General features: G+C 33.5%; 1 protein-coding gene across 5 annotated transcripts in view; it reads left to right on the top strand.

Annotated features, from left to right (window-relative positions):
* Nucleotides 1-14,201, top strand: part of Adcy2 (adenylate cyclase type 2 Ac76E) — a 268,794-nt gene that overhangs the window by 162,647 nt on the left and 91,946 nt on the right. For all 5 annotated transcript variants that reach the window (XM_076416314.1, XM_076416308.1, XM_076416312.1 and 2 more), the window contains 2 exons: nucleotides 9,064-9,191; nucleotides 9,254-9,412. In XM_076416314.1, the coding sequence (XP_076272429.1) occupies nucleotides 9,064-9,191; nucleotides 9,254-9,412 (287 nt within the window). The remainder of the gene's footprint in view (nucleotides 1-9,063; nucleotides 9,192-9,253; nucleotides 9,413-14,201) is intronic.

Below are 14,201 nucleotides of genomic sequence, written 5' to 3'. Positions count from 1 at the left end.
ATTCTTGAATGCCTTGGTTTTGTTCAATTTGGATTAGATCTCTCAGCTCTTTTATGGCCCTATTAAATTTTCTTTTATTCTCTTCAGTCCTTTGCTGTTGCCAATTTCGTCGTAACTTTCTTTTTTCTGCTATCTTTTTCTGTATTGTACATGATATATGTGTATTTTTTCTTGGAAATGTTTCACTGTTGGGAGTCGCGGAATATGCTGCCTCCTGTATATTTTTTGTAAGATTTATTGCTGCTATTTCTATATCCATTTCAGTTTGTAACGGTAAGTTTAGAGAGATATTTTGGTCTAAGTTTTCTCTAAATGAGGGCCAGTTAGTTCTATTATTGCACAGAGAAGGGGGTTTATCTTTGATGGTAATTTTTGAAGAAATTGTTACTATTATTGGTGAATGATCAGAAGACAGGTCGAAACATGATTCTGCCTGACACTTTTTTGGATCAATATTTTTTGTAATACAGAAATCTATTGTATCTGGTTTTTTATTTCTGTCTGAAGGCCAATATGTTGGTTCACCAGTAGAGATATGTTGTAAGTTATCTTTCCTTATGGCTTTAAGCAGTTCTCTACCTTTTGAGGTTATTATTCTTGAACCCCACATTAAATGTTTTGCATTATAATCTCCTCCTGCTATAAATCTATTACCTAGCGTACTGAAGAATTCTTGAAATTGTTCTGCCTTGTTGTTATGTTTGGGTGGGCAATAAATCGCAGAAATTGTTAATGGTCCATGGGCTTCGTCTATGGTTATACTGGTAGCTTGCAGGTAGTCTTTGCGGAATTTTTCTTTTTCGAAATGCTTTATATCATCTCGAATTATTATGGCTGTACCTCCATGTGCTTTATCATCAGGGTGATTTGTATGATAAAGCTTATATTTAGGAACTTTCAGATAATTCTTGTCCGTAAAGTGTGTTTCGGAAACCATCATAACGTCAATATTTTGTTCATTTACGAACATTTTTAGTTCCCTGGCGTGTTGTTGAAGCCCATTGGCATTCCAGACGGCGATTTTGTAGCTATTGGTTTCAGGCATTAGGCAAGTTTGCTGACGACGGTTGTGAGTAGACCAAGCATCGTACTCATTTGATCCATTAGTTTGGCCATCATATTTTCTAATCTTGAGATGTTGCTAGTTTCAGTAGGTTGAGATATTGTCTCTCGTTTTTGTGCTGAACCATTTTCAACTATTTGGGCATAAGTTATGTCTGGTTGACTTGTTCTGGTGGGTAGTGGTAGATTGGTAGTAGTGGATTGTTTTTGTTGATGCCTTTTTTCCCTTAAGGCAGGATAGAGTTTCTGCTGTAGTTGCTTGTGAACTGCGCAACCCTTGTAGTTCGCTGGATGATTTCCGTTACAGTTAACACATTTCACTTTTTCATCGCGAACTTTACGAGTACAATCTCCGGTCTTATGTTCTCCTGCACATTTTACGCATCTATATGATTTGCGACAGTAAGTCTTTGTGTGCCCGTGCGCTTGACACCTTGTGCATTGTGGTATAATTCTTTTTATATGTGGTGGTTCGCATTTAATAATATTATTTTCCAATTTGGTGATTTCATACACCGCCTTATTATTTCCATTAGGTTTTATGTCTATATAAAACATAGGCAGAGGTTTTTTTGTCGTGTGATGTCGTATATTGTGAATATTTACGACCTCGTGGCCTTTTTCAGCTAGTGCTACCTTGATGGTGTTAAAGTCCGTCCCGTGATGTAATCCTTTTAATACGAATTTAAATGTTTTCTCGGATTTTGGCCTGAATGTATGGTATTGGGTATTTCTTTCATCCAATTCTTTAATAAGAACTTTAAAGTGATCCGCTTCGAACAATTGGATTTTAATTGTTTCATAGCTCACTGTTTTAATTGTGTAGTTCGTAGTAATGGTTTTCAATAAGTCATGGATATTTTTTATTATTCCTACCTTATAGACTGTTATTGGTGGTGGTTTCGGAACAACTTTTTCAGGGCTTGGTTGTATGTTCTCTTCAATTTCTTCCGACAGGTTGCTAAAACTGTTTTTTGTCTCTATCGGTTTCTGCAACCAATAGTCACTGATTCTTGTTTGTTTCCTCGCGATTTCTTCTTCTGGACTTCTCAATCGTTTTTTGTTAATGACTGTAGTCCATTCTGATGGTGGAGTTTGCGTTATTGCTGTTTGTTCTAATCTTATATCAAAGTGTGCAGGTGATTTGGTTGAATCGCTATGGTTTGCCATTTTTTAATTTTTAATATTTTATTTAATTTACTTCCAGAGGATAAAAAAATAAAATAAATACATTGTTTATTTCACGCACTTCATTTTTCACTTACGTCATTTTAGCACTAGTTTTTTACTATAAATACTATAAATGAATTTCAAAAGGACTGTTGTAAAATAAGATGAAATAATTTTAAACACTAATAAAAATGAGATGCAGTCCTTTTGTCTGGTCACGTAAACACGTATTCACTACACGTTAGGTCCACTGAGAGACGGATAGCCGCATCTGTTATGCGTTTTTAACACTCTATTAAATAACCGTAATAAAATACTAGGTTTTTTTAAAAAAAGGTATCCTTTTATAGCTTGGACCGTATTGAAAATACGTCTTCACCCTACGAAGGTTGGAACTGAACTAGCATTTTGAGTAAAGCAACTTTTGTTATTGTGAAATAATGGATAAAAATAAATTGTGCGTGTTGATTAAATATTGCTTTTTGAAAGGAAAAAATACAGTTAAAACAAAAACTTGGCTTTATGCCGAGTTTCCGGACACTGCCCCAAGAAAACCAACCATCAAGGATTAGTACAATAAGTTTAGACATAGTGAAATGAGCACCGAAGACGGTGAACGCAGTGGACGCTCAAAAGAAGTTGCTACCGACGAAAACATTAAAAAATCCACAATATGATTTTGAATGACCGTAAATTGAAATTGAATGAACAGACACTCGAAAGATATCAATTGAACATGTACATCATTCACGAATATTTGGGTATGAGGAAGCTCTGTGTAAAGTAGAAGTGCCGCGCAAGCTCATTTTTGATCAAAAACAACGATGAGTTAATCATTCGGAGCAGTGTTTAAAGATGATCAAATGTAATAAACTCGAGTTTTGCGTCGATATGTGATAATGGATGAAACATGGCTCCATAATTTCACTCCGAAGTCCAATCGACAGTCATCCGAGTGGACTGCAGGCGATGAACCCGCTCCAAAGCGTTGGAAAACGCAACAGTCAGCTGGCAAGGTTATGGCGTCTGTATTTTGTGATGCGCATGGAATAATTTTCATTGACTACCTTGAAAACGATGGACCATCAACAGCGACTATTACATAGCGTTATTGGACCGTTTGAATAATGACATCGCCGAAAAACGGCCGAATTTGAAAAAAAGTGCCGCTTTGCCAAAACAATGCACCATGTCACAAGTCAGTGAAAACGATAGGAAAACTCCATGCATTGGTCTTCGAATTGATTCCTCATCCACCGTATTCTTCAGATCTGACCCCCAGCAACTATTTCTTGTTCTCAGATCTCAAAAGAGTGCTCGCTGGGAATAAATTTTCAACCTAATAAAAAAACTAACTTTGCCGAAAAAATGTGTTTTACTATGATGGATAGGGGACTTTTCAATTGATTTGTTAGTTGGTCTCCGTGCCATGGTCTAGAATAGAAGTAGAAGTGTTCGTTCAATAGAAGAAATGATTGGGTAAAGCACATGGCTTTAAAAGGCTAAAATGAAGAAGGCCAAACTGAGAAAGAAGAAAGATAAACAAAGAAAGAGTTTTAACATGATATTATTGAAGTGCTTGCATGAAAGCTGGTCATTTTTTTTCACTTCAAAAATATTTTATTGAGAAATATGTTATAATATAAATTAACCAAGATATTCTCCACCATTTTCGACAATTTTATCTTACTGGCAACATGGAGCAACTGCATCTCGATCACGCAATCGATTTATGGTAGATTTTGACTATGTGTGTGTTACTAGATATTGCTGATACATTTTATAAAAATAAGCCATAGTAAACATCTTCAGTGACAATTTCATTTCATTCTGTTTGAGCAGCTCGTAATACACTAAACATTGCTGATTTCACCGTATGCAAAACAAAACTTTGTGGCTTTAACTTTTTACATTTGGGATTGCCATAGTATAATCTTCCCAAAGGTGTTTTGTACATACGTTATCTAAATTTGTTGCGTCCAAACGTCGCAATGTTGCCGTATCAACTCTAACTTTTAGCTCAGTTTGGCTTTGACATACAACAAAATTCCAATCTAAATATAATAATTAAACAAAAATACTGTTACCAAATATAATTTATTTTAACGTGATAGTACATCTAATTGATATATTGTCGAAAGACTTAATACTGCAATTAAGTACACAGTTATAATAGTTTGTAGACTAGGGTTGTGTTTAATTATATTTACATTGAACTCTTTTTCTATACCGCCTATGAGTTACAATTCTAGGCGCATTTTTTATATAGCCTGGTGACCTAATCTACCTAATTAACGATTATATATCAATCTAATGTATTTTACTTTCAATTTTGATAAAACTACATTTAAATACTGCATTCTTCTTAAAATATTTACCATATCTGCAAATCAGTCACTATTTTTTTTTCCTGACACATTTTAACCAAATGCTCATGTATATTCTGAAAAATTACACGCATAACTATGTACATACCCCTTTTACCCTTTGCAATAACATTTCCTACAGTTATCATATATTAATTACATATCCACCTTTAGTTGTTTCCACTCTCATCTCCCTGTCTTAGAAGTTGGCAGCATTGCATGATATCATATTCAGAAAGTTTCACTCAAGCGAATAACTAAGCTGTTAATTTACAATCTATATAACATTTGTTCACAATTCCATCATCATTGAGCGTCTGATCGAATTCAACCGAAGGTGTTATTAACCATTGCTGTTTCCAGCATGAAGTTCAATATATCTGCATTGAATTATTAATTAATGTTATGACTAATAAAATCGAATCAATTGTTATACCAACATTTACCTTTTTCTATCAACTTTTGTTGTTATAATACTATTTTTATTATCATCATGCCATGCGTGATCATTGCGTATATTAAATACATAAATTGAAATAATAACTCTTCCTTCATTTTATTCTATACTTTTAAAAATTGTATTCACCCGCTTCGTATGAGTACGATTTTTTTTTCGGTGAATTCAAGATTATATTTTAATTTTTTTGAGATATCTCATCGGCCATATCCATACTAATATTCAGTGCAGCTGCAAGTGCTTACTTCTCTAACGAATTTTACTGGCAAGAGAAGTCTCCATTATATAGTTGTGTTCAAAGTAACTGATTAGAAGAGATGCAATCTGTTCTGTTTGGCTTCGGAATTTGCAATCAGAGTAATAATACGCAGCGATTTGAAATTTATAAAAACAATCAAAGCATTTATACAATGTTTGCCGGTTTATAACTTCTTATCGCCATTGTTCTCAAGAATTTTGCATACATTTGGCAACCGAACGACTTTGGCAGGCTAGTTTAGGTACACGTTCGAACTTGACAGACACGTTCAGAGTTGTGTCTGTTTTTAACAAGAACAAAATGAGAATGAAAATATAGTCTGATTCTAAAACGAATTTGTATATTGCGACAGGCAATATATTAAACATCCTGATGACGTATGATCAAAACTTCTTTGGATAGACTATATTTCCACTTTTTATCGCTATCCACAATCTATCACAGAAAACTATTATAATTTGCTTGTCAGCAATGAAAACTGCTAAGTAGCGTTTTCAGCCATTTCGTATTTTAGCTATTTTCCTTCTTTTCGGATATTCTCCATCGTATGCAAATATCTGGAAACAGTCGGTACGTCAACTGCTAAACTATTTGGTTGTTGGAGTTCGATTTTGGTCCAAAAAGTGTTGCAATTATTCGAGCTTCTTTGATACTTCAGGCCCTTCTTTGTTACTGGCGTGACTGGGATCATTTTCCTTTTCAGATTTTGCACTCTTGCCATATGGATATTTAATTACAATTATTACAGGAATGTTAATAATATTAATATTATTATTATAACAAGAATTCTAACTCCTTGGTCATTGCTTCAACCAACCCTCTTTGATTAATATTTATTTTCATATACTTTATTTCAATCGCATTAAATGGTGTATTATAAACAAATCTTCCAAATTATTCCTTAAGATGCTACATTAAATATGTTTCTTAAAGTGTAAATACCGTCACAATCATTAATCATTAACAGAATTTCGGAGATTATTATACCATTTACTGCGAATTTTATACCGTAAATTACCTTTATAGTATTTTTTAAGGCTTTAAAACGACATATTTAAGTAAAACGAATGAAAATCCTCTTAAATCAGATGACAATAATTAAAACCTTTTCATACTTTATTTAATGTCTTTATTAACTACCATTTTTAAGAAGTTATAAAAAGATATTTGGGTTTCATCTCGGGTGTAATTATTTTGAATCATTTTTAATTCTCTTCGGGAGATATAAATAAAGTAATCAAAAAGCATTTGCCCATTCGAGCTGCAACAATGCATCCTTCACAAATCATGTAACATATGGCTGAGAATTGTTATGCAAACTTTACTTCTGTTGTTCGATGTTGCCGATTGCTGGCGGCAATAATATTAGCGGCAATTAGCGATGGTGGACATCTGCAGTAAAACTTTCACAGTTACAGTACCTTGCTGATCCCACCATATACACATCAAGACTTTATAACCACGAATATTTCGCTTTAGTGTCGATGTGGATGATTTTGCTTGAATAATACGTGACCTTTTGCTCTGGAATTATTGTAATAGATCCATTTTTGACCGCCAGTTACAATACGTACCAGAAAACTCTTCTTTTTGTCTGGCGAGTAATGAAACCGCGATGCTGAAACAGTTAATTCTTTAAATACTAAAATGTTTTAAGGTTCTTTAAGAACTTGAGCTGCATTTACGTCGAATAAGTCTTGAAATTCATTGTCGCTGAACGTTTTAGCCCTCCAAGCCGTACTTTGTTATTGACATCAAAATGACCACTTTTAATCGTTGAAGCCAAAGCCAATCAGATTCTCACACTGTTTGATGGGATTTACTAGCACCTTTCTTGAAATCAAATAACAAAATTAATAAATGATTTTTAAAATTTTTTTTTAAATTACATCTTACATTAGATGTGCTTACAATTTTAATTTAAAATTAGTTTATTACTACTGTTCTATTCTACTTGCATTAATACACAAACATGCATATTCAGGACATTAGTTATACACTAAACAAGTTCATGTGGTTTGATTCGCTTCAATCTCTTGATTTCCTGCGTGTTGTCCAGTAGCTGTATTGATTTTTATGACTGACTAATAAATCAACCTATTTGATTTTATGTTTTAATTTAAGAGTATCTTCGAACTAGTCAGTACAGTTGCTTAACTTTGAGTCTAATCTGCTCTGCTTTTGGTCTAACGTGATGTTTCCAATTTAATCTACCATCGAAATATATTCCGAGATATTTGGTTTATCCTGCTTGAGGAATCAGGCATCCGTTAAGTGATTTAATTAGGTTTTTGTCATTTCTCCGCAAGACAAAATTAACATGGACAGATTTGGAGCTATTAAGCTGCATTTTCCAGTCTTGCCAAGTCCATTTGTAGATTTTGTTGACCGCCACTTGTACTTTTTCTATAGCCTTAGACATAGATATATATTTAGCCATGATAACTGTGTCGTCGGCAAATATTCCATGTATATAGCATAGAGCAGATATAGGAGTGGTCCCAAGACTCTTCCCTGTGAAACTCCAGCCGAAATAGGTTTAAGTGTTGAGAATGCCCTTTCATGGGAGACTAAATTTTCTTTCGAAAAAATATGATTCCAACAGCTGACAGTAATTCCACCGTAGCAATTTGCTCAATTATTATATTAACCTCAAAAGCCATACCCGGTCAAAAACTTATGAGACGTCCAGGAATATTGCACGGCAGTATTTTTTTTGTTCGAATGCCTTTTCAACAACCGCTGTTACTCCATGCACTTGATCGATTGTCGAGTGGTGATGTCGAAATCCAAACTGCAAATCTGGTATTTCTATGAATGCTTTAATGCATATTAATAGCAATTGCTCAAATAATTTTGATATCGCAGGTAGCAGCGAAATAGGTCTGTAAGATCCGACTTGTTTTACCGGTTTGTCATGTTTTTTAGGCATGATTATACGAGCCATCTTAAGACATTCCGGAACATGCTTCAGTCTCGAACAGGCATTGAATATATATGCCAACATGATTATTTCTTTTGGTGGCATCTCTTTTAATAAACCAGGTGAAATATAATCAATTCCAGGAACCTTTTTAGGATTGAGGTTGTTGTCAATTTGTGTAGCAACGTCCTTTGGTGAAATCAGGTTTACAGCTACATCGGACTGATAAACAGGATATATATCTATTGTATATTCTATATCATTCGGTTAGGATACGTTAGCTAAATGTCCTGCGAATAATTAAGCTTTTTCGTCGGTGCGTCGAACCCATTCATTTTGATCACTTTAATAGGCGGTACTCTAATAATAGGTCTTTTAAATCTCCAAAAACTAATAAATGCCAACTATTACTTTATGTAGAAAAATTTCAAAAATTGAATATAAAAGTTGGGCTAGTTTTTTTAACAGTTTACATTGATAATTCGAATTTTCATCAATAGATATCGTTGATCAATGATATTTAAATTGATGGGGCACCAGAAATTTCGAAGATCAAATGATAAGATATTAAATTGTTGTGAAAGATTCATCTAATTACTATTAGTAGCTCTCGAATAAAATATACTTAAAATAAAAGATTTACTATTTATGTTACATTAATTATCATAAATACTTATATTGATATGCATGAACATATCGATGATAAAATTGATAATACGATTTTGTATTATTGTTTAAACTTATGTTTGAAAATACTACAAAAATGTTTCAGGCACGATGCTCTAGGCACTCTAAACAAAACTAAACGAACTGTTCTTTGTTACAGGATAACCAGTGTATGAGAATCAAGATTCTTGGCGATTGCTACTACTGCGTATCAGGTTTACCGATCTCCAGACCTAACCACGCGTACAACTGCGTCAATATGGGTCTACAAATGATTGATGCCATCAGGTATCAACGGACTGTTATTACTTCCGATTCATTTAGCTCAAAATCCTCATGTTTTTCTGCAGATTCGTTCGCGAGGCGACGGGTTTCAATGTTGACATGAGAATCGGGATACACACCGGGAACGTGCTCTGCGGTGTTTTGGGCTTGAGGAAGTGGCAGTTCGACGTGTGGAGCGATGACGTCACTTTGGCTAATCATATGGAGAGTGGAGGTATAGCTGGGTAAGTACGTCATTCTTTTTTACTCGATCTTACGTTTTTTATATGATATTTTATTGATTAGTTTTTTGATTAATCAATAATATTAATATCTAGCTGATCCAACCAATTTATGTTATGTTACTTTATTAGCTGTATTATATTTCTATTATTAAGCATTAATTATAGCCAAATTCACCTATGTCCGTTAGTTTCCATCATCTCATACGCATGTCAGGGATGGCGTTGCATGCACATAACATATGGGAAAGCAAGCTAATCAATATAATGGTAGAGATTGTTCTGCTTATTATATTATCATTTTCTGTAGTGCTAAAGACAAAATACAAAAACTTGATCATACGTAGGTACTTAATCTGGTCTAATGCCTTATGGTGTACAATATTTTTAGTTTTTCCATCGTGATAGAAATCAAATAGCGTCGATGATTTGCCCATTTCCAAACGCGCGTGTTTTATTAACTACTTGTGATATATTAATTGTCTTTGCTATTACATTATTTAATTATTAATCTCTGCGCTGCGTACGCTCTTCTTAATTTCATTCTCTTGGTGAGTATGAATTCTACCCGCGTTACGAGTAAGCCGATCGATATTTGGATTCATCACTGGTGGTATAATCAATTAAATTTCTACGATCATAAACCTCGAAAGATGTAGTGTATCTCAAACAATAAGCACAAACAAATTTGTTTGCTGTTGGATAGCATGAGAAACGGTAATTGGAATTTGATATGAATGAACTAAACGTTGTTTTCTTTTTGTGTGTATAAAGCTTACTGTTCCACCAAATGATTTGTGTATTTCGCCAGTGTCAAGTTAAAATCAACGATATAACATAATTATGGCGTACTTCAGTAAAATGGCACACCTTTTACTAAAAGCTTCTATGGCGTTTCTATAACACCAAAAGTCAGGCTTCACTAAATTATATCACTTTAGGTCAATAATATATATTGTCAAGAATGTTTATGTTTAAAATCATCCCAAAACTTGTGCTTTAATTTTTTTATTTAATAGAATTGTTTAATTTTACAAGCGTAAAACTGCAAATTAGAAACCTCAATCTGTCAATGTTTTGTCAACTCTGTTCTGTATCATTCTCAGATATCACCTCATCAGATAATATGATATATAAATATAAAAATCTACAAATATAAAAATCTTTCCCGTAAGCTTTTCTTATTTTTTTTGTATAAACCTTGTTCTTGTAATGACTAACACAACAAAAAAGAACTATCCAATTTGGTGCAATAATTCTAATGTTGTGTGCGTACATATATTTCAGCTACTTCATTTTTATTTATATAGATAATGTTTCACATTATTCACATTCATATTTCAATAACTGTAAAGTAATATTTTTGTAGTAAAGAGAAAGATATTCGGTTTACTAAGTAATCCTATTATTAGTGCTTCCCAGCAAAACATTTTTAATTTAGTAATTTGTAAAATGCGTATTATAGAACTAGAAGTTATAAATATAGGTAGAGCACTAAAAGTGTTCTTTAATATTGAATAGATTTTATTTTTCAATGAGTAGAAATTAAAAACCGCCATTAGTTTTTTTAACTTATTTATTACATATTACTACTACATGTTACTAGTCGTCGACTAAACTACACTTTGTATTAAGAGTAACTTAAATCCAGATATATATCTAGAAGGATCTATCTAGAATATCCCATCGGCACTATGTTAGTTTTTGGTGTAATAATGGTTATGTATTAATACTGCTGTGTTTCTATTAAATTTGCCGGCATGGTGGCGCAGTGGTAAAGGCAACAGGATGGTCCACCTACTATCGCGATAGTCGCGGGTTCGAATCCTGCTGAAGCATGGGCGTAAATTGATATTTGTGACTGTCCTAGGCAAGAGTGTAAAACCTGAGAAGTAAAATAAATCCAGTCACGCCAGTAACCAGGTTGGATAAGACCGTATGTCTTCTGGGTATCCAAGTTGGTCACTCGCTAGTTGTTAGGCTTAATGCCGATTACCGTGCCTCGGAGCCCACGTTAAACTGTAAGTCCAGTCCAGATAAATTTTCGTTAGTAAAAAGGTTAATCTGGTGTTATCCAGGAGTTGTATTACTTGTAACAGTGTTCTGTTCCGGACTATCCATATTAAATTTAAGATGAGATGTCAAAATATTCGGTAATGTCAATCTCCAATGGGTTTTTCTGGAGATTGGGGAATTTCTCAAAAGTTGGCAACGCTGAACCTTAGGGTATCTGCGGATTTTCTAATTTCTAATATAGCACTGACAATGTTCCATGGTACGTTGGAACTTTATTTAGTTAAATTTGGATCATAAATACATGTGCGATACAAGGTTATACTTTAAAAAAACATATCTAAATTATAATATAAAAATTATAATTAATACATTTTCTGCTAAATTAGATTTCAGAAATGTTGTCAGAAATTCAGAAGAAAGAAGAGTTGCCAAGGACAACTTAGGCTGAACATTTTTTTATCCCACATGACGACCATGATTCATATTTAATTTTTTACCTAAGGACCTTCACCGCCAAATTAGAAAAATCTGGTTTTCTGGTTCGTTTAAGCGTAAAAATTCCCGACGAAAAATCATTTCGAGCTAAATTCCATTGTTTATTTCCAATGTTGGGTATGTGGTCTCGTAAAAACTTGTTATTTTCTTTATAAGATCTCTCGTCTCACTCGCGCTACACGCTTAAAATTGTGTATGTTTATTTTGCTTGAGAAATCTTCTGGTATACAGTTGATGTTGTGTACGTGTTCGAGATTTTTTTACTGAACTTGGAAAAAATTGTTTTGGCGTTTTTTATTATCAGTAAGGTAAAATCTAGACCGTAAATATTATGTAACCTTTATCTAAGCAGATTTTTAATTGGCATAAGAAAATCTATAAAAAAATTCCTATTGGATGTTTTTGGACAACTAGAGATGTTTAATTTTTTAGGTTCTTTTTCTGTAAATCCATTGCTTGACTATAAAACATTCTGTCACAAGAATAATATTAGTAATAGGAGAAGACTAATATATAATTTTTTTCACAATAAATCTTATAATTTATAATAAAAAACCTGCCAATATTATCAGGTGCTTGCAATATATAGATAAATAGAGATTTAACTTTATAGGCAACTTTTAAGAAACGTTTCGCGACGCCAAATAGATATAAAGCCAAATGTCACTAGGAATTTGATTGGTTAATTTCATTTCTATGGTACGTTTGTTTTAATTTTCGGTGCCATTTTCTGAGTGCAGAAGAAGAAGTACAGAAGAAGTTTTTCCCATTTTTCATCTTGTTACCAATAGATAGGCGTTAGTTGTAAAAATATTGGCCAGAGCATAAACCCAAAATGCATGCAAATGGAACGGTTGTCAAAAATATGAATGTAAATGTAAATATACCACAAGAACATTAGTATCGCAAAGTTAATCAACATTTTAATAGTGTAAAATTGCATTGTGTTTTAAGACTATTCTTAATAAAATAGCATCATTAAGGAGTTAATTTATTTAAAGAAATATACTTCTTCTAAGGCTACTTAATCAAGGCACTTTGGATATTTGTTTTATTATCTATAGAAATCATGAATTCAAAGAAATATGAATTCCTCAACAATTACGTTTAAAAAATAGAATTTAACGGAAGAACTCCGTCAAAATTATATATTAAATACATGCATACATACATATACACCTATTTTTATGTAGTTGTATCCCCTGCAACCCTAATATTCCTAATTTACAACTGTATATTCCCTTGGATATATTACTTATGTATTTTACTTTCATTCGAGAACATATTTACCTTTTTACAGTGAATTCTTGTTTCCTTCGTTCCTATGTTTCCTTGTCAAGTTATTTGGATATCACTATATTTCTCCTTAGTTTCTTGTATATCTTACTTCATAAAATTAGATTTAGTAACTGCATTATCTCTAATACCCTTACCATATCTGCAAAACAGTTTCGGCTATAAACGCTTCATTCGACGAAAATTTCTTCCCAGCCAGCATTCTCTTGAGATCTGAGAACAGGAAATAGTCGCTGGGGGTCAGATCTGGAGAATGCGGTGGATGAGGAAGCAATTCGAAGGCCAATTCATGGATTTTTCCATCGTTTTCACTGACGTGACACGGTGCATTGTCTTGGTGAAACAGCACTTCTTTTTTTTCAAATGCGGCCGTTTTCCAGCGATTTCGTCCTAATCATCAACTCGTCGTTGTATTTGGATAAAATTGAGCTCGCGCGTTACCCACTTTGCACAGAGCTTTCTCATACCCAAATATTCGTGAACCATAAGATGTACACGTTCAGTTGATATCGTTAGAGTGTCTGCTATTTCATTCAATTTCAATTTACGGTCATTCAAAATAATTTTGTTGATTTTTTAAATGTTTTGTTGGTAACAACCTCTTTTGGGCGTCCACTGCATTCACCGTCTTCGGTGCCCATTTCATCATGTCTAAACTTAGCATACCAATCCTTGATGGTTGATTTTCCTGTCGCAGTGTCCAAAAACTCGGCATCAATCCAAGTTTTTGCTTCAACTGTATTTTTTCCCTTCAAAAAACAATATTTGATCAACACGCGAAATTCCTTCTTATCCATTTTTTTCACAATAATAAAAGTTACTTCACTCAAAATGCTATAATTCAAAATGCACTAATGATCCGACAGCTGTCGAATTTATACACGCATCTTTTGAGGGTTAAGGCTAGCTAAAAAACATATGGATTTAATTCTCGTAGCGTCTTCTCTATGTCAGGCCGGGAACCTTTCAATGGACCTGTTACTAA

Source organism: Rhynchophorus ferrugineus, unplaced genomic scaffold, assembly GCF_030347505.1.
Source record: "Rhynchophorus ferrugineus isolate W39M unplaced genomic scaffold, kcgeb_rfMv2 rfM10, whole genome shotgun sequence".
NCBI lineage: Eukaryota > Metazoa > Arthropoda > Insecta > Coleoptera > Curculionidae > Rhynchophorus > Rhynchophorus ferrugineus.
Note: the sequence above shows the minus strand (reverse complement) of the source record. Positions and strands in the feature narration are given on the sequence as shown.